Genomic DNA, 20542 nt, shown 5'->3' on the forward strand with positions numbered 1-20542 from the left:
ATGAAACTGTTTTTAAAAGTCCTTGTTATTATAAATGGGTTTTGCTGTTTGTAAAGCTAAATATGAGTTTAGAAAGAAAACAATATGTAAAATCTACTTTTTTGAGCTTTGTATTATGTTTATTATTTCTTCAATGAAACAAAACTGGAGTGTTGCTTTGACTCTGTCATGCATCCTCTAATCTCCATGGCAACCATTCAGCTGTGCAGAACGCCTGGGTGAACCTAGACCCGCCTATCGAGGCATAGCTCTTCTTGAGAGCTGCAGTTTCCTAGCTTCCACCTCACAGACCATTCCTCCCCCACTCAGCTCCTTCAGACTAGCCAGCAGCAATTAGCAAACACCTGCTGGTGCTGCGCATTTGCTGAGCTCATTAAATGAGCTACTTCTCAGTGAAATGCTGCTAAAAACATTGCTAAAGGGTTAATTCAGGAGCGATGTTGTGATGACTTCCTGAAGGCGGAAAGAGTTTCTGAAAGAGCAGGAGTTTTTAAAGAGACAGAGGGCCAATTCGAAGAAGTTAAATTACAAAGTCAAATTTCTTTAAGTCATATTTGACATATATGGCATTTTTATAACAACTCCAGGTAACATAGTTACTTGATTCTGCTATAAAATGGCAGTCTGTAATTAATACAAACCCTTTAAATAAGCCTTGCTGTTAGCTGGAAGTGTCTGTTTTAAAAGGATTCTCATTCCCAGTAAATCCACCAGAAACTCTTACTTGTTGCTGCCTGGTGTCTCATTGTTGTGATCAATCAATAATCAAAACGTTCAACATGATGTCCGCTGCACACAGAAGATGTTGCCCAGATCGTAAACAGAGCTGGTGACTGTGTGACTGGACCAGTAAAAAGCTACACACCAGGAAACAACTGTGGGAGCTTAAAGCCTGCAGCTTATTGTCACAGCACTGCTGCTGACTGGGCCTTCCTGCTTTCCTTACATCACCCCGAAGCTTTGCAGAGACAGGACAACAGCACACAGGCCTGCTTGTGTAGCCTGGCTGGGTTACGGCACAGCATCAGCCCAACATAAAGCCGTGCCAGGCGACTCCTCGCACCAGCTGAGGGGCTCTCACGGACGATCCGACACAGCTGATTGTGAGCCGTCACAGCCTGTTTTTCCGCCCCGTTATCAAGTCGCACCAACCACAGACCTCTGCCGTTTGCTGTGTCTAATCTTGGCCCAGCAGTTCGGTTTATCCACGCCGCATCTATGATATCCGTGAAATGTTCGGCCTACTTCTCTGGCTGCTGCAAACTCCATCGCTAAGGCTTTGTGACAAAGCCAGCTGGAACATTTTCAGGCTCATTTTGCTGCAGTGGCAGATAATTTCCACGAGCATCTTATCGTGATGAAACGGGTGATAAAGGAAGAGAAGAACGCTTCCACATCTCGCACCGTCCAGTTTCCCAATCCAGAAAATTCTTATGTAGATAGAAAAATGTAAATACAAAATAAAATGAAAAGAAATGGATGGATGGATGGATGGATGGATGAATGGATGGATGGATGGATGGATGGATGGATGGATGGATGGATGGATGGATGGATGGATGGATGGATGGACATATTGTCTCACTAAGATAAAACAGTCTGGAATCAATATTTTCAATAGTGTTTTTCCAGGTATTTCCATGTTTTTCCAGGTATTTCCATGTTTTCCATGCTGCCATCCAGTAACTGGATGAAATCCTGAGAGTACCATCGGAGGCAGCAGCTTCATCAGCAGACCTCTGCTCTGTTTACCCTCCTCTTGTTTTCCCATCGTCCCGCTCTGCACGCCTCCACATGTGACCCTCCGATGCATTAAACCACTTCCTGTCTCTTCACGGGCAGAAAGGGCCGCGTCTGACTAAAAGCAACAAGTACACTCCTCCTCTAATGGCGGAGACGCGTCAGTAAGTGGATGAGGCAGGTGGAGGCGGACCCGCATCTGCACGAACATCACAGAGTGACGGCACAGTGTAGCAAGATGGAGGATCCAAGAAATCTTCTCAGACCTTGGAGAAACGACTCCAAATGACCAAATTACCAGCATCTGTGCTGGTAATTTGCTGCGACATGGAGCGTGCTTTCTTGGCTCCATTCATTGAAACACGGCCCAGGATGAGAAGCGCTGAAGTGGCTCGGTTGTTGTGTTTTTGTTGAGCGCCTCATACATCTTGTGTGTGTTTTTTGATGAGCATGCATGTTCTGTCTCAGCAGCGCCATGCATCACGTTCATCTGGGATCTGGCCTGCAGAGCAACAGCCTGCCGCTGTCAGCTCAGGGACAGAAAACAATCCCTGCAAACAGCCGAGGCGGGCAGTGCCTCCATTCTTACACAATCTGGGAAAGTATGGACTCCAGTTCATCTGCAAAGTGCATTGAGATTACAAATTATAAATTTAACAGAAGAAATCCAAACTGATCTGAACTGAGGTAGATTGGATTTAACTAAACTGATGTAAAATGAACTGAAATGATCAGAACTAATTGGCTTGAACTGAACAGATCTAACCCACAGTAAACTGAACTGGACTGAATTTAATTCTGAATAAGCTGGCTCTAGTTCTCTTATAAAGTAAATTGAGATTACATTTGTTGTGAATCAGCGCTCCATATATAAACCAAATGAAAACAAATTGATGCACTCTGAATAAAATTAACATAAAGTGAATTTAACTGATTAAAATAACTTATTTTAATCAAACTGAATTGAAACTAACTGAACTGCTGAAGAACTGGATTGATTGAAGTGAATTGGACAGGATATATTTTCACAGTAGTAAACATTCCTCTTTGTAAGTTGAGTTCAGCTGCCAGCAAAGTCCAAAACGTTCTGATTGGATGTATTTTTTCAGATCCCTGCACCCTTTCACAACCCGATTCAGACACGATTCTCGTCTTTCATTTAGCGGAAACGGCTGCAGGCTGTTACCCCAACATCAGATCGATCCCTCTGTTTGCTGAAGAAGTGACAAAATCAAACTGTGGCCCCGACACCTCGGTGGAGTCTCACGTTTCAGAGTCGGCCCGTTTGATATTTCCCTGCTCACATCCATCACTCTCTCACTTTTAATGGGTTAAACGGGAGCAAAGTGGAAAAGCATCAGGCCCTGAACACAATAGAAGGCAATAACTGATGCGCTCCATTTAGCTCGTCTAATTTGACATTTCTGTGGAGGAACTGCAGGCGGAAGATTTGACGCTTCAGCAGCACCGACGCAGGGAGACGTAAAGCAACTTTGTGTTATTTTCTCTTCCCAGGCTGTTCAGCTGCCTGAACCAAGTCACACGATGAAACGTTTGGCCTCGAGGAACTCCGGGCTTTTCGCCGTAGCCATGTTGGCTTTATGAAGGTGGGATTTTCTGCTTCGCATCTGTACATTTCATCTTCTAACCAGAGAAATCTAATAGAAATGTGTCTCAGTTTGGACAAGTTCTCGGGGAAAATACACAATACAGAACGCTGTTGTCATTATGTCCTGATCCCCTGAAAGGTTTTAACAGTTTTCCCTCATAAAACAATCTAACTGGATGTATCATTTTAGATTTTAAGTGTCATTTTTGTTCTTGATTGGAAATCAATCGAGGCTGTGGTAAAAATATACCACAGGGAAATAATTAAACACTTTTAAATGCAGGTTTGTAAACAGTTTTCAGTTCAGTGCATGTTTTTAAGGCTGAAATAATTAATAAGGGATTAATCAATTAAAATGGAGTATACAGACTCAAAAAAGTGAGTTGTAAATAAGCCAAAACTGTACAAATATTTATACATTCTGCATTTAAGATTAAGAAGAAAAAAAAACCTTCTTCTGTAAATATGTTCTACTCAAAACTTCTCAAGTGTCAGTTTTAGCTTCAGCTGGTTCAAATCCGATAAAAAATTGTGAAGCCACTTTTGTAACCTTTTAAATTTGCAGCATTTTTTCCTTTGCATCCATTCGCAGTATTTTGCTTTTGAATTTGGTTTCTTGTTTGTAGGTTTTGCTTCTTTTTTTCTGAGGTTGCAGCATTTTTCATTTCCGCATTTTTTTCTGTTGCATTTGTTTCTTTCTTTGTTGGAGTATTTTGGAGTTAATGTGTTTCATGCGCGTTCGCACGTCGGCCACCATCATTTTCTTAAGTGTTGATGCTAAATCTGTCCAATAAATCCCTTAATCGCATGACAAATAAAAACAAGCTCAGTCATTTTATTTACACAATTCTTTATTTTTCTTATGTTTCTCTCTTTTTCTGCCAAAGACTGATGACAAAAATCTCCAGACTGGTGCTCTGGTCAGAGTCTCCAGTATCCATTTTATTTGTTTTACTTATTTATATCTAAAATGTCTTACAGTTCGAGAGTTAGAAGTTCATTAGAAATGAAAGTGTAGTTATCGTTTCAGAGGGTGAACTTGCATTATTATCCCATTACTATGATATTCTAACTTCTACAACAATTTATTGTTGAGCAAAATTGATCATCATGACAAGCCCTCTTCAAGTTTGACTTCAATTGTCTTTGGAAAAAAATACCGCAGACTACGAGCAATGGAGTCAGTAAGTGTTTTGGCAAATGTTTCACAACACAAGCATCCTTTACCCAAGAAAACAGGACATTAAGCAATCTACCAGATCTATTGATATACGTTCTCTGACTGGAGATCAATCAGAACCGACAGAAGTGCCCTTGACTTAACCCGTCTGCACTCAGATCGTTTATTCCACTCTGCAACATTGGATCAAATTTCACCTGCTCAGCAGAAGCAGTGACATGCCTGCATGTCATGCCTAAGACGAAATGAGCAAAATAAAGTTTTAGTTTCTAGATCTACAGTTTCTACCTGCAGAGCGATGCATGTGCAGAAAGTGTTTGCTCTTGACGAACATGAAGCCTCTTCCTGAGATTTAGGCACAATCTGCAGCCCTCCGAAAAACTGCAGATTAAACATCGGATCCGAGTCTCTTTTCTTAGACATCATAAGCCTTTAAATAGCAGAGCGCCTGATTCAGAGCAGCACGCCCAGGGACTGAGCAGAGAACATGGCTACTGTCCAGGTATAATTAAGAGGAGGAGAACAGAAAGACTCCCATGCTGACGGGATATAAATCAGCATTAAACATAACAGCAGGGACAGCGAGACAGAAGGAGGCTGTCCTCTAAGGTTCGTATTGTTGTTTTCCTGCAGATATGAGGCATTTCAGCGAGCTTCAGCCACAAAAAACAACGGAAAAAAAGTTTGTCATTTAACTATACAACAGGGAAGCAAAAGCAAAGAATATAAAACAGTAGCATGACGTCACTGTTCCTTTAAATTCCTGCTGGCAAACAACGAATATCTTCTTCTGATCTGGTGCAATCTGCATCTTTCTTAGCTTTTCATTTCATGCCATATGCGGGGTTTTCTGCACCGCTACGTCCTTTTCTCGGTGCTGAATTAAGGAAGTGCAGCAGACGAAATTATTAATGAGGCTTTTAAAAGAATTTAAGGTGCAGATTCGTGTGACTCAGCACCGCAATTCATTTACACTTCATCCTCATCTGGAGATAATCCCTCGGATTTACAGCGTAAATTTGGGCGACTCAGGTCACAACCACAGCTAAAAACTGCTTAGAACTTGTATGGAGCTCAAAAAAACAAGACAAGGCTGAACTCTGACCCAGAAAAGAAGTAAAATGACTCAAATTTTACTCAACTTGGCATTTCTGAGGCGTTTTCTTTGAGTCACCAATCTGAATGTGCAGTGAAACTGATGTGAGCGCATATACCTTTGTAAACAAACAATAGTGTGTATTGATGAGTTTTTATATCTCACACTCAATCACTTTTGATGTCTGAAGTTCCTGATCGTCATGTATGGAACACAAAAAAGCCAAAAAGTTGTGAAATGTCATGTTTTTCATATGCAAAGGAAGATGTGAATACGGAAGCGAATGTAGATAAACCACACCACCGGCAAAAAACAGACAATGTTTTCATCCAATCAGCATGTTCCTTAGATAAAACACAACCAATAACCAATAACCAATAACACTTACCAATGGGCATTATTGGTGATACATTTCTTATCATGACTAGAATTTTGATTTATTGTTTTCACAACAAATTCCAATTAATGATGTTTAAAACCCAGCAAAACTGTCTGAATTGCTATTTTTTTCACTATTTTCTCCAATGAGGTCAATAAATATCAATAAATTTGAAAACATGATTAATTGCAGTCAATGTGTGCAGCTTAGTGAAACAAATCTTTATGTGACTGGCCTCCTAAAACAAACAGGAATGTTTTTCAAAAGCAGTATTTGTGTTTTTTTATTACTACATCCATTCAAAAGCATTAAATAGTTTGTATCATGACTTTTATCAAATAAAACTCTAAGTCCATATTGCCCACCACTACCAGGAAGTGAAAGAAATTACAAAACCGTAGGATTTAAGACAAACACAACATAGTACAGTTTAATTTTGTAGCCTAATAACTTTAAGTTGAGCATGTGAGGTAAGATTTCTACGTTTCTTGAGTTATTATGATGTGATCCTGAGCTACACTGCACAAAAAGGATCAGAATAACCAAAAAACATCCTCAATGTGATGGAAAATCTCCTGTAGCAACCACAGATTCATCAAAATCCTGACAAATTTTCATCCTAAAGTGAAAAATATGAGCAAAGTCACAGCATAAAACTGCCAAGCCGGTGTTTGCATTCAAAAGTCAGGAAGAAATGAGTGACAGCAGCATCTAACCTGCTCTTTAACAGAAGCCAGGAGGTTGGTGGTGGTTGTTGTGGCGGCGCTGGACTCCGACTGGAGGCCTTGGCGGCTTGGACCTTCTCTGACCACCATGGGCCCTTCCCCTTCTGCGTCGCCTTCCTCCATATCCCCCACAGATCCGGCTGGCTGCTGCACGCTCCCTCTCTGACCCTGCAGGACGGTCAGGATGTGGGTTAATGCACAGGAAATCACGGTAGTATAATTTTAAGGAACCACTGTGCTTCAGTTGCAGGGATTAAGCTTCTGAGATGTTGCAATATCCCAGAATTCATGATATTCCTGCAACAAATTCCCCTCTTATGGTGTGATTGTGCTTTTTTTTAATCCCTCAAGAGACACAAAGAGACAAAAGATGATTATTCTATTTTCCCCTATGCATGTTTTTCCATCTCTAATCTTTAACCCGTCATTTGTGCATGCAGGTATAGCTTTCGCCACACACAGAGGAGCTGCACACACACACATGCACACACACACACACAGAGAGCTGCAGGCTGCATCCTTCCTCTCTGTGTGTGTTTTACGTCTCAACACACACCAGTGCTGCCTACATGTATTATCAGGTGTGCATGCACGATGCATGGGGTTGCATGCATCTCCCGGTCAACCTTGCATCCTCCATCACTCATTCACCATCCGGGCAGCCAAGGACGAGGTCACACCGACTCAGAGCGCCGGAGCCCGGGCAGCCAGCAGAGCTGCTCGCCCGCCGCTGAGCGCGACTCACCGGCCAGATGTTGCTGTTAGAAGCAGGCCACAGCTGGCTCAGTCCGCTCCCATCCTCCGTGACAGCTACTCCATTCCCCAACGCGCCGACGTCACAAACAAACAAACAGACAGCCGCGTGCACGTCCTCGCGCTCGTCGTGCAATTATAATTTTCCCCTTTTTTTTTTTTTTTTTTTTTTGGTTTGTCTTCCAATCAATCCCCGCGTGCAAAGAGGAGTGGAGGAGTTAAACGCGCGCGTCCATCCCTGGCGTCAAGGCTGCACCCAGCCACGAGCGCCGATTAACAGCGGCGTGACGTCACCATGCGGCTATGGATTATTTCCGATCGACGGATCGATGAGGAGCCGCGCGTCTCTGTGGCCGCGGCAGGAGTCGTGCGGCAGCGCGGCAGCTCTTCGCGACGAGAGGAAGGATGCAGCCTGCAGCGACCAGTGTGTGTGTGTGTTTTACTGTGATACGACTCCACACACACACACACACACACACACACAGCCCAGTGCTGGTCACAGAGATGTTTATGGGATTCCCAGTTAACAGCTCAGGTTATCAGGTTCATCATACAGAACTCCAATATTGTCAAAACTGCAAATTAATCCAACATTTATCATTATTTAAAACTATATTTTATGGTGGGGGAAATCAATGAAAAGGTATTTTTCTAGTCAATTGTTTACACTATTCTTGTATAAAACTGGTTGAATTAATGTAAATGCAAAAAACTACAATACATTTTAGACACTTTGAATTGAAATGGAGGAAAAAAAGACTGACTGGGTGGAAAGATGGACGCCTGACTTTTCAATACTCAGTAGTGACATTTTTTCATTAGCGTTACTTTATTCAACTATTTCTTGTTTTATTCATTTTGTTTCTTATTAATAAAATCAAACACCCAGTATAACGCCTCTAGTTTAGTGGGTATTGTAAATAATTATTCAAATAAATGTATTATAGATGAATATTCTAACTTTAATATTGGCAGAACAACTAATATCCATCCATGTGTGATTAATCTCAACATGTTTTACTTAATAAACTGACTTCAATAATATTCACATTTATTGAATAGGTCTCTAAGTAAACATTTTAAACTTTTATGAGACATTAAATATGCTACAAGTGTGCATATGGTGCTTTGATTTTGGAGGAAAAGTTGCTTCTAAGCTAATATTGCTGACGTCTTTCCTCCCTGGCCTGGATTTCAGGAACTGAAGTTATTAGTTTTTAGTTTCATCTTTCTTTAATAAACAAACTGAGCGTGAAGCCAGTTTATATTAAGAAAAGGAAAAACACCACCACACATGAACATGCACATGCTCATTTATTGAAGTGACAATTAATACTGTGAGAGCAAAGTTACACACTGAGAAGTGACGGGGAACTTCCCTTCATTTAAAACCTTCTTCCGTCTCAGTTGGCATATTTGCATTTTTCCAAACCACCTTAAGATTTGACAAGAACAAGCGAAAAGAGATTTTAAGCCACTAAAGGTTCCTACTGTTTCTTTGTAAACTGAAAAACACGACAGAACGCTGTTTACCTGAATATTTAACAGTTCATAAATAATAAACCCGTACTTCAAAAGGAAAGATCAGAACATGATACATTCTCCGTTCCTCACACTGCAAAGTAAAACCCAGTGTCAACATTTAACACTTACAGATAAAATATATTTAGCAGTAAAAGCTCAACATTTCTTGTAGGGGTTTCTGTTTCTGCGACTAATTAGTTGGATTTATTCCATTTTTAAGGATCAGGATGTAACTCCCAGCTCAGTTATGCCTTAAAATGACAACTATAAGGTGACTGAAGGCATTTATAAAGCGAGACGTCCTGGCAGTCAAAGAAATGGGACAAAAAGAGGAGGAACAGCAGATCTCTGTTGTCTGCTGCAGCACTTTGAGATCCAGGAACATTTCAGCCCGTTCCTAATTGCTTTGCTCACTCCTCTGCGCTGCTGATTTGAAGGATTCGTCTCAAAGAGAAGCAGAAACGACAAGATGTCAAGATTTCTTGAAGCCGCATAGCAATTTTAAACCTTTTAAGACGATTTTACTGTAGATTTAGAGATTTTTCAGACAAGGAATGCAAAAAAAAAAAAAAAAAAAAAAAGCTTCAAAATTCAAGTGTCTTTAGTTAAAATCCTACAGCACATCTACGTTTAGTCGTGGCTAAAGGGGAATGTTGTGATTTCACAGCGAAACAAGCTTGGCACTTTTGCACTAAAGCAGCTAAAGCCTGTTGCTTCAGCTTCGTCTGATTTATTCCTACTATTCTGGCAGGTAAACACAGCAGTGAGGCCATACAATTATTAATTTAGGAAGCTTAAAAACCGAATAATTAGTACGATCAAAGGAAAGAAAGAAATAAAAGCATCTGGCTCCTTTTTACCCAAACAAACCTCAGCGACTCTGGCCGTCAGTTTTCACTTCGTCATGTGATCGCAGCTGCGGGGTTGCCGTCTCGACAGATGATCGTACGCGTCGCCTCGGCCGAAAAAAAAAAAACACGCCAAGCCGAGCAAATAATACTTCACGTCACTGGAACCACGAATCATCAGCACAAACATTTAAACGTCACCAAGTCGATCTTCATACGTCCAGGGCGGGAAGCGAACAGCAACGAGGCTCAGAGGTAAAAACCGGCAGCTGTTGGATTCCAGCCCTGCTTTCAAATCGAGCACAGAAACAAAACTCAAAAAGTCACCAACACCGACTACGCTACTCAGAAACGCACCTTTCTTCTTCTTCTCCTTCTTTCTATACAAATTAAAACAATAAATAATAAAGACAGTACCTTTGCATAAACATGAGTACAAAACCTAACAGTCAGTGGATTTACAATAAACATGACTAAAACGTAAGAGGGTGCAGAGGTGTGTTTGCACCGTATCGGGGGGAAAAGAACCTTAAAGAACAGCCCCATTGTTCCTGCTAAGCAGAACCTGAGCAAACTAATCCAGGTCGTCCACATCCTCCGTCATGACGGTGCTGGTCTGTTCTGACGTCACGCCTGCAGGTCAAACACAGAAAACAACAAATCTAAACCGTGGAAGCAACAGCAGCAGCTTCAGCAACACGTTAGTCATTTATTCAGGTGTTTTCACACATGTTTAGTAACATTAATTGAACGATTTATGGTCTAATATTTAGTGTTTGTCTATTGCGGGTCTCTTCATGATAGATCAGGAAATTACTGACTTTTTTCAGGCTGTAATTCCATTCTTGTTGATGCTTTTAGCATTAAAAGCTACAGAAATATGAACAAACTCATTTTATCACAATGAGATAAAACCACGATTGTGTTTGTACGTCAAAAACTCACTAGCTAATAAGTTTGTCTTATTTTAAGATAAAGACTTTGAGCTTGTTTATTGTTATTTTTTTCTTATTTTGAAGTAGAGACCCTTAATGTTTTGTCGTGATAACAAGACTTTGGATTTTTTAGTTTTTTTTATAATCACAAAACTTCAGGATAAATGTTAATGAAGCATTTTGTCATCATTACATTCGCTATTTCAACGAGAGCTCAGGTTTGCTTTGCATCAGGATTTTTATTATCTCCTCATATTGAGATAAATATCTTGAGTTCATTTTATAATAATAAACTTTTTTTTATCACATTTGGAAGGAATTTCTTTTTCACTTTAGTTAATTCATCACTGAACTTTTCTCTGTCATGTTTCATTATCTCTCACTAAGCTGCAAGATTTCCATCTTTTTGTCACAAAGACAAATATCTTATCTTGTGACGAGATAAAGAGACCCTGAGCTTGTTTTGTCAAAACTATTCCATTATCTTCCTTTACAAATATAAGACTGAGCTTGATTTGTTTGACTCCAACAACTTTTAGTGGACAATTCAGTTTTTAGGGATTCCTTCTACCCCACTTCAGATTTTATTTCTTGCTAAACTATAAAAATGTTTGTACTTGAAGTATCGTCGTCGTTTCCAGACTTCTTCTTCTCCTCCATGTAGCCGTGACTGAGCAGCTTGGACATGCTGACCGGAGGAGCTTTCTTATCGTAGGATCTGAGGAGGAGAGCGTCACGTTATCGAACCTCTAAAACCTTCCAAATAAATCAAGTTTATATCAGTAAATGCGAGAGAGGAATAAGTTCTTACATTCTCTTATACTTGTTGGTCATGGACAGACCCTCCATAGGCACAGCTGCATCATCTGGAGACATCTGCAGATTGAAACATCATCCAGAGTCACAGTTATATAAGCAGCAACAGCCTGACTGATGGCTGCAGAACTACAGGGACTCACCAAGTTACCAAACATGGAGAAATGAGCGGCTGGGGAAAATATCAGGGAAGCAGAGCAGAGAATGAAATAAAGAGGAAAACTTAAGGAAAAAAAAAAAAACTGCCATGCTGTTAAAAATTAAACCAACCAGAACATTTTCAAATGATGATTTATCTGTTAGTTTTAACCCAGAAACTCAGCAACCTGCAAAAGTATTCACACTCCCTGAACCGTTTCACATTTTTCCAAACTGCAGCCTGAATGTATTTTACTGGGATTTTATGCAGCAGAGCAGTAACTTCCTATTAAAGTGACCTCTGAATGCACCACACTATTCAGTTTTTTCTTTGTAACTAAACCATACGTCACGTTTCTTCCACATAAAGTCCCAATAAATACAGCAAAACCTGTGGTTGCAGTGTGAAAAACGTCAAGTGTGTGTGAATACTTTTGCACATCGCTGTAATCCAGGTTTCCCAGATTAGAACCAGCTGGAATATTGGAGAGAACTGCAATCACGGAGCCAACGTTTCCCCCTCCAAATTCCCAGGAAACAACAAAGTCCCTCCGGAGAATTAAATCTTGAAGCAATTTCCAAACGCAGGGATGAAAAACGAAGGTGTAAAATGAAGGAAAGTTGTGATAAAAACTAAAATAATGGCAATAACAAAAGATGGAGTGGCGTCTGCGTGGCATGAATGCTGGGGAGTGACTAGTTCGGTCCATTCACCTTCTCTTTACCATGGGAAAAACTATCAGTCTCTCTTTCCCAGGAGGAATTGTTATCAGTGCCAAAGGGAGCAGCCAGAAGCCGCCTGCCCGCCTTCATCTGGCTGTCAGGAGACGAGGCTTCGCTCCCGCTGAAAGCACAAAACCACGATGACATTCCATGTGAAAGTTCTGGGAACATTTCGCCTGCAGCCGCAACACTTGGGTGACAGACAGGAACATTTCGTCTTCCTCAGCTCTGGACTCTTCCTACGAAAACGTTTTCCTCTAAATCAGCATCTGGCCCGTCTTACCTCTTTGACTCATCCCCTCCGAACCAGTTGGGCGGGTTGTAGGCTTTCTTCGGCGCGTCATCGTCATCAACGTCGTGACTCAATAGGCCTGCAGCAGGAAGGGAAACATTCCTGTTGAAGCTAAAACTCTGCAGGCAGTAATGACTCTCATCTCCGCTCTGAAAACACCAGGAGGGGTTTAAGTCACACCTAAAGCAGGTCAGTGACCAAATAATTACTGCAACCTCTCAGAGTCGGGAGCCGTTTCAAAACGATGAGCCAAATTGAGAATTCACAATGTTTTATTTGCATTTATTTCCCATTTTCTGCAATAAGAAATTATTGTAATAAATCATAATATTGTAGTTTCATAATATATCGATAATAACACAAGTTCACAAAGACCAATAAACTTTAATTTTGTAAGGAAATCTTAATATTATCACTACTATTTCATTTCCAATCATTTGTTTTTATTAGTTGTAGTAATTTAATTTATTTACCATCTTTTTTTTGTAATGTATTTTTCATATTCTGTATTTATTTTGTAGTTTCTTAAGACAATTTAAATACCAGAAACAAAACAAAAATAAAATTGACACTCAACCAAAACTATAAATAAAATTGATTATGTCTCTGTAAGCAAAATTTAACTTCAAAAAATATTAGAAATTATTGAGCTCTTTTTCATTTTTTTATGCGATTAATCAATTAATTGCTTACTGCGATAGGCTTAGTCATGAAGTTAAAATGCTTCCTAAACATGAACAGGAAGGCAAACAAACAGCTACTAAACCAAACAGTGAAAGATGATCTTTATGATCAACTTGGATTAACTCTTGAATTGATCAGCAATTTTAAATCTGTGGTTTATCGGCTCACCTTTGTGTCCTCCCTGCTTCGCCAGCTTGACGTAGTCCGAGTCGGTCTCAAATATCCCCACTCGCCGCCCGCTGATCCTCTCCACCTCCGCGCTATCGGTGGCGGTCTGGCAGAGGCCGGGAATCTGGGAGGTGGGTCCGGTCACGCCGCTGTTTGCAGCTCCAGGCTTTATGCCTGCAGAAAAACACAAGCATGGCCTTCATTAAGCTGAATAATAGTGGCTCTCAGATGAAAATAGTTTCGTTTTTCTACTGGTTTTAATGCCACAAATATGAAGAGGAAACAGTTTGCAAACTTTAGCCAGTCTCACCTCCGGGTTTGGTCCTTCGATGGTTGGGAACGGCAGCGCTCATTTTAGCTGACGACGAAAGAAAATCTGCAAACTAAATACAGACATTTTAAATTCACAACTGCCACAAGTCAAGGAAGAAAAAAAGCAACAACAAAAAAAAGAAACAAACTATAAAACACTTTTTAATTAAATGAATGAGCGACATTAGAGTTTAAATAAATCAATAAGAAAATGATTAAAACAGAATTATTATTATATTTTATCACTTCAGCTTCCTACTGTCCCCACATGGGGGCAGTATAAATTAAGCTGTCAGTTACAATTGAGAAACAGAAGATGCTTTCACTTGGATTCAACTTTAAACAGAAACAGTTATGATGCACGGCTCTAAAAAGGTCAGAGGTATTAGACGAAAGCTGAGATCTGAGTTATTAGTTTATTTTTTCATAGAAATGCAGAGATTCATGATGTATAAATCAAAGAAACATGGACGAATAGACAAATCGATGGATGGATAAATAAATGGACCAGATTCATGCAGATAAATATGTGCAATAGTTGCATGGATGAGAGGATGAACAAAATGATGCAAATGATTGGTTGGATGAGTAATAGATTATGATTAGATGGATGGATGAATGGATGAAGAGATTAAAGCAGATGGATGGATGACAACATGCATGCAAAAGGATAAACAGATGGATGCAGATGGATGGACGGATGAACAGATGCATGGAGATAAAATGTAAAATCTGGACATGGTGAGTAAATGTAAATGAGCAAATAGCGTTCAAGACTTACTCATTTACTACCGTCGGTTTTATTTCCAGAGTTTTACTTAAAATAGATTTTAAAACCCTAAAACGTTTATTTTTGCCGTAACATAATTTACATCACTAGGCTCAGGTTTCACCGCTAATGTGAGCAATAAATTACTGAGATAAGAGGCTAACAAAGCGTTGCTAACCGAGTTAGCCGCCTAGTTTCCACCGCTATCTCCATTTTTTTACAATGAAATTGTGATGCCTTTTTAATAAAGTGCTAATAATGGTTAATAAATAAGAAAATATAAATATTTCTTACTCTAATGTTGCTGTGTGCTTTTTTTGTATTTGATGAGTTGGGTTGCTGCAGGTAAAAGCCGATAGCTTCTTCTTTCCTCCTCACAGAGCTAACAGCTTCCTGTGGCACCTGCTGCTCGCTTCCTGTTCACAAATCAAAGATCGTGTATTTAAAACGACGCCTTACACTGTGTGAGTTTTCTTTCCGAAAGGACTGTACGTTTATGATGCATGAAAATGCGGTAAGAGTGAGAATTCTGTGCTACGCAACCTCTGTTGGATACATGGACAGACGATCTTTGTTCTGCGGTCAAATAAAGCATAGAAAAATATCAAATTTAAAGTTCAAAACTACTTTTCTGATCTCAATAGGGACGTTTCTAGAATGTTTTCAAGAGGAGATTCTTGAATGAATGAAACCCTAACACCCAAATGTGTTTAAAACAATCTCCAGATAAAGTGTAGTATAGATTTGATTTATTAGTTATGGTTTCAGATTTCAGTAATCTGTTATCCTAAACTAAATACTTATGTGAGTCTTCATATCTTGAATTGTAATGCCATTTTTAAGATTAATCAGTCTAAGTATTTATTTTTGCGCATATTCCTTAAAAATAATGAAATATTCCTTTAGCTTAGCATCAAATCTGAAGTTGTGACACTGAATTTTGGCAGCCATATTGTCTTGCAGTCTTTTTTACTATGACTATGGGAGGATGCCCACTACTTATTGACCAAAAATGTAAACAAACAATAGAAAACTTGTTCAAGGCACAACTAATAACCAACAACCATATTGTTTTGTTGGTATTTAGTTAAACCTAAGAAGCTCATCATGAGTCCAGATCCACTTAGGAAAAAACAAGTAAGAAACAGAATCAGGTTGTTCAGACTTTTCTAATGTACACATAAATAAATAGCTGAGATGAGATTTCACTTGGAGTATTTGAGGCTTTTTATTTAATTTAAACTACATAGTTTATTTAGATAATATTACAAGACTACAGGAAATGAAAATAAAACATATTGGGAAAAATTGTTAGCATTTAAAATAAATGTCATAGTGATTAAAACATTCAGTGCCTGAAAAAATAAAAATAACATTAAGAATTTACACCAACCTAAACAAAAAACTAAATTTCTTTTGGTTGACAAATAATTGAGAATAATAGACTTTTAATTCTGCTGACATCCAGGAATACCTACAGATGAAACATCCAAAAATGATTAGAAAGAGAAGAATTAGTAGGAAAACCTATATGACATTGCTATTTAATAAAAATGCTTAAATGCTGTTATGCATAGAAGAAATTAAGCAGTAAAGGTTTCCACTTCAAACTGATATTTTTGTAGTTTTTCATTTGATCTTTAAGACAAACTTTTACTTAAAACTGGTTCCAGTTTCTCAGTTAAAACCAAAGAAAGACATCACGCTGGTTAATATTCAGGAAAGTTTGAATATGTTGCAGAGTTGTCCCGATTGGCCGTCAGACTGGTTCGCCTCCTTGGTGCTGGTGACCCCTCAGAGGTCTTTACCACAGTCAGGACAGAAGATGTCGTTTCTGAACGTCAGGAAGCCTCGACCAACCATCGACGCGCTGCATTTTTTGCAGTTGAAGCAGTCGTTGTGCCACTGCCGATCCTCAAATGAGATATACTTGCTGCCCCCGAGACCTGAGGTAAAAACAGCAGAGAAGAGTCCCATGATTTTTTTTTTTAACGCAATAACTCTGTAATTGATGGTGATTGGACACACCAGATCCCAAGTTAAGCATATGATCTTGAGAATGTTGAGTTTAGATTGAAGGTGTTGCTTACATTGTTAAAATCGAATCAGTTACAGTTTGGTGAATCTTTCCAGCTTGATTTCATGATTAAAATTCTGAAGCAAAACTTCTCGTTTCTGCTGTGACTTTTTTCAAACTAATTATCATCTGAAGATTTGTGGGAGGTCATTTTACCACTGATTGGGTTGGTGCAGTGGGCGCATTTCTTTGCAAACAGGTTGCAGAAACACTCGAGGCAGTAGGTGGCGTCGTCTCGAGAGGTGAATCTCTGCCCAGCCAGCTGCATTTTGCATCCAGCACAAACGAAGCACTCCTTATGCCACGGCTGGTCATGGTAGCTCACTCCTCCAGTCGTAATGGGCTAAAAGATCGAAAGAAAGCAAAGCAAAATAAACAAATGAGAAATTATTTTCAAAAACATTAGTTTGGCCATTGAACTTTTTGATTTTATGACAAAAACACTGTAGCTAGGGCAACGTTATTCAGGAACAGAAGTGAAAATAAAAAGACAACACATTAGTGAGCTGCAGATTTGTTGCCATTAAGTCACATTATCATAAAATCCTTGGGTCACATTTTATAATATTTTAAAATAAAGCAAAAAATAAAAAATAAAGGTAAATGCTAACTCTCAAGAAGTTAATTAGCCAAACTTGATTTAAAGCTTAAAAATGACAATCAAAAAGCTAATTAGTCTGGTTTGAAGCTCAAAGCTAGTATCACAAACCTAAATACCTTAAGTGGTATTAAAGACAAAATCTAACTTACATTAGAGCTAATAGCTAACTGTTATAAAACTATTAGTCAATAAAGCTAAAGGCTAACTGAAGGCTAACGATCCTAAAGATAAGGCATATTTGGTATTAAAGATAAAAGTTAATTATTAGAAATGTTATTTGCCAAACTGGGATTAAAAATAACAGTTAGCTATCATAAAACTAATGAGTCTAAATTAACAGAGACATGACATTTGGATTTTGTTTTACAATTAAATTCAATTTTAAACACTAAAAAACTAACCACTAAACATACTGAATGAGAAATTAGCAAGGCGATTAGCTGACTTGTTTATACAGCAACTCCTAGATTTTTACAATTAACCCTTAATTTTTCCTGAAAAAAATAAACAAATAAATGAGACTAAAGCTAAAACAATAAAAAAACAGAGTCTGAAAGAGATCAAACTGATAACAATATTAATAATTTAAAATCTGTTATAGTTCATGTTAAAACACATTAGGTTGCATAACTACCGAGTTCCAGTTTAAACAGAAACAGATATTTTCAGCAAACGTCCTCTGAATTAGTAGATTTAAACGTTTTTCTGCATCTCTCTGACATCACACTTTGCAGCCATCTTGGCTGTGTGCTGCTGACTTTTTCTCAAGTCAAACAGACGACTGCTGCCTGCGCCACGACTCCTGCCTGCCTGACCATCTGCTTGTTGCTCATATGTGAGTCTTTGTAGCACCAACTTTCAGCTCCTCTAAGCACAGAAAAAAACCCTACATGACCATACATTTGCAGAACATTTTAACTGGTTTTAATAGCGGAAATCATAGTGGGACATTGTGAGGATGTTTACCTTCATGCAGTGGACACACTGCAGGGCAAACAGTTTCTCATAGCAGGCCAGACAGTAGTTGTTCCCGTCCTTCTTGACGAAGCTCTTGGTGCCAATAGTCTGCTGGCAGAATTTGCAGATGAAACACTTCTCATGCCAACTGTTCCCCTTATGCTCCATCTTCTTGGTGCCTGGAATAAGAATACTGAATTGCAGATTTATTTGATTTTATATTAATATTCTTTCATACTAAACTGGTGATGTTCAAACTTTTTCCCTTGAGGGACAAAACGGTTAACATTTTTTTGTTATAGAGAATGGATCAGTAAATCATTGTAAATACATTAAAACAACCTTGAAAGATTGCAAGATGATGGTTTTCTTAGGACTGTAAGATTTGCTTTGAGTAAAATTAAGTCAATAATTTTGGTTCTGGTTGCTCCAGAATTAAGATAGATGCAAAAACGTTGTAAATAAATGCTTTTTTTTTTCTTTTAAAAATTATCTATAAAAAAAATTACCCTAAAAATAAAAAAGTGTCCATCCGCTTCAACCAACTGTGTTTGCAGACGAGTTTGTCAATTACACATTTGCGGTCTGGGGGCTGACTAAAATCCTTCAGAGGGCCATAAATGGGCTGCACTTTGGACATCTGTGCATTAAACCATTTTAGCAACAGCATAAGGAGTTTTTCTTGTACCTGGCATGATGGTCTTCAGGCAGGCATGGCACTTGGAGGAATACTCCAGGCAGTAGCAGTCGGTGCACATCAGGAGGTCGTTTTTGGTGGCAAACGGTTTGTCGACCAGAGAGCGGCTGCAGTTGTNGCNGAGGAAGCATTCGCTGTGCCAGTGACAGTCCTTGAAGGACAGATCCTTCAAAAAACAATCAAATAAATATTCCATCAGCAACAAATTTAAATAGATATTTTAAAAGAATGAAAGTTACTACGTGTTTAGTGTTAGCACTGCGGCAGAGCTGGTTGCAGAACATTTGAAAAACGCCTAGAAACAAAAATGATATAATAATATAATATTCTAAATGTATAATAATATTAAGTGCTAGCAGGAATATTATATTATATTTTTTGTATTTTTTCATTGTAAGACAGTAGAACAGCTGAAAGTGAATCTCAGCTTGTTATTATACACACCAGATTTTGTTAGCACTGCAGCACAGCTGCCCTAAAATTAACTCCAAAAATGATAGGATTTTATCATCTTCTGTTCTAAAAATTGAAAGAAAGAAAAACAACAACTGAAGACAAGTCTGCACTTCTATTAGCTAGCAAGATGTTACAGGAGTTGAATAAAATAGACTCATGCACCTCCATGAACCCTCAATTTTAAGGTTTTGGGACTTAAATTATTGTAATCAATAAGTTCTTATTGATTACAACGATTAGCCACTGTTTTGATTTGTCCCCCAGAAGAAATTCACACTTTATGTATGTATTTAATCTTACAAAATTAAAATGATGGAGAAATATTTTAATTCAAGGTTAACTGTGGTTATCATTGAATCTTAAACAAGACCAAGTAAAGAAATCACAGAAGTTGACCAGCAACAAAACGTTGGATCTACATTGGAGTTAAAGCGAAAGGAGCATGGATGCATCACCTTGCTGGTGCAGCTAATGAGCTTCTTGCACTTTTCACACATGCTGGAGAAAAGGGCCTCATAGCACTTGATGCAGTACGGATATTCCTCCCTCAGGATGTACTTCTGTCCGTACAAAGAGTCCTTGCACTCTGTGCAGTCGTAGCGCTCAGACATTTTGACTCAGATCTCCTCGCGGAGTCTTCTTCTCTGCAAAATAAAATGAAATTAGTTTAAAAGACAACGGCCGTAATTACATAACCTCACAGAACAATTTACGGCGTAGAATAAAAAGATCAGACTGAGTTCCTGGAATCCTAGAGATTTGTAGTTTTACAAAGGAAAACCGTACGCCCTCAAGATCATGTGGTCGTAAAATCAACTAATTGCATAAACCTGCACTAGACCCAGTCCTCGAAGCAGTTAAGCCTCGACGACCATTTAATTAAATACTACATTCAACAAATTAGCAGAGAAATGCCACAAACTCTGGAGTAAATTCCACTTTATTAATGGAAATTACATGATTTTAAGTCTAGTTTGTACACAACAGTAAAGTTTCCACCTTCAGAGCCTCTGTTTCAACACCATTTAACATTTTTTACTTTTCACCATTTCCAACCTGAAGT

The 20542-nt window shown here is 38.9% G+C and overlaps 3 protein-coding genes across 4 annotated transcripts in view; all 3 read right to left on the reverse strand.

Annotated features, from left to right (window-relative positions):
• LOC106939618 (plakophilin-4-like) overlaps positions 1–7934 on the reverse strand; it is a 32883-nt gene extending 24949 nt beyond the window's left edge. For both annotated transcript variants that reach the window (XM_015022079.1, XM_015022078.1), the window contains exons 1-2: positions 7475–7934; positions 6721–6897 (exon numbers count right to left, since the gene is read on the reverse strand). In XM_015022079.1, coding sequence (XP_014877565.1) covers positions 6721–6852 — 132 coding nt within the window. In that variant the 5' untranslated portion in view covers positions 6853–6897; positions 7475–7934. The remainder of the gene's footprint in view (positions 1–6720; positions 6898–7474) is intronic.
• Positions 7935–8779: 845 nt separating this feature from the next.
• LOC106939620 (uncharacterized protein C7orf57 homolog) lies at positions 8780–15115 on the reverse strand. The gene is made up of 8 exons (XM_015022082.1): positions 14986–15115; positions 13921–13993; positions 13611–13784; positions 12750–12837; positions 12458–12587; positions 11601–11665; positions 11407–11507; positions 8780–10487 (listed from the first exon to the last, which is right to left on the reverse strand). Exons 2-8 carry the CDS (start codon positions 13961–13963, stop codon positions 10429–10431), a joined length of 660 nt encoding a protein of 219 aa, XP_014877568.1. The 5' UTR covers positions 13964–13993; positions 14986–15115; the 3' UTR covers positions 8780–10428.
• Positions 15116–16288: 1173 nt separating this feature from the next.
• On the reverse strand, positions 16289–20453 carry LOC106939619 (four and a half LIM domains protein 2-like). The gene is made up of 5 exons (XM_015022080.1): positions 19935–20453; positions 19015–19189; positions 18336–18505; positions 16925–17111; positions 16289–16637 (listed from the first exon to the last, which is right to left on the reverse strand). The coding sequence occupies exons 1-5, from the start codon at positions 20088–20090 to the stop codon at positions 16486–16488; spliced, it is 840 nt and encodes a 279-aa protein (XP_014877566.1). The 5' UTR covers positions 20091–20453; the 3' UTR covers positions 16289–16485.
• Between the last annotated feature and the right edge of the window lie 89 nt (positions 20454–20542).

This window comes from Poecilia latipinna, unplaced genomic scaffold, assembly GCF_001443285.1.
Source record: "Poecilia latipinna isolate Pla-1442-1.1 unplaced genomic scaffold, P_latipinna-1.0 Scaffold2930, whole genome shotgun sequence".
NCBI classification, from domain to species: Eukaryota; Metazoa; Chordata; class Actinopteri; order Cyprinodontiformes; family Poeciliidae; genus Poecilia; species Poecilia latipinna.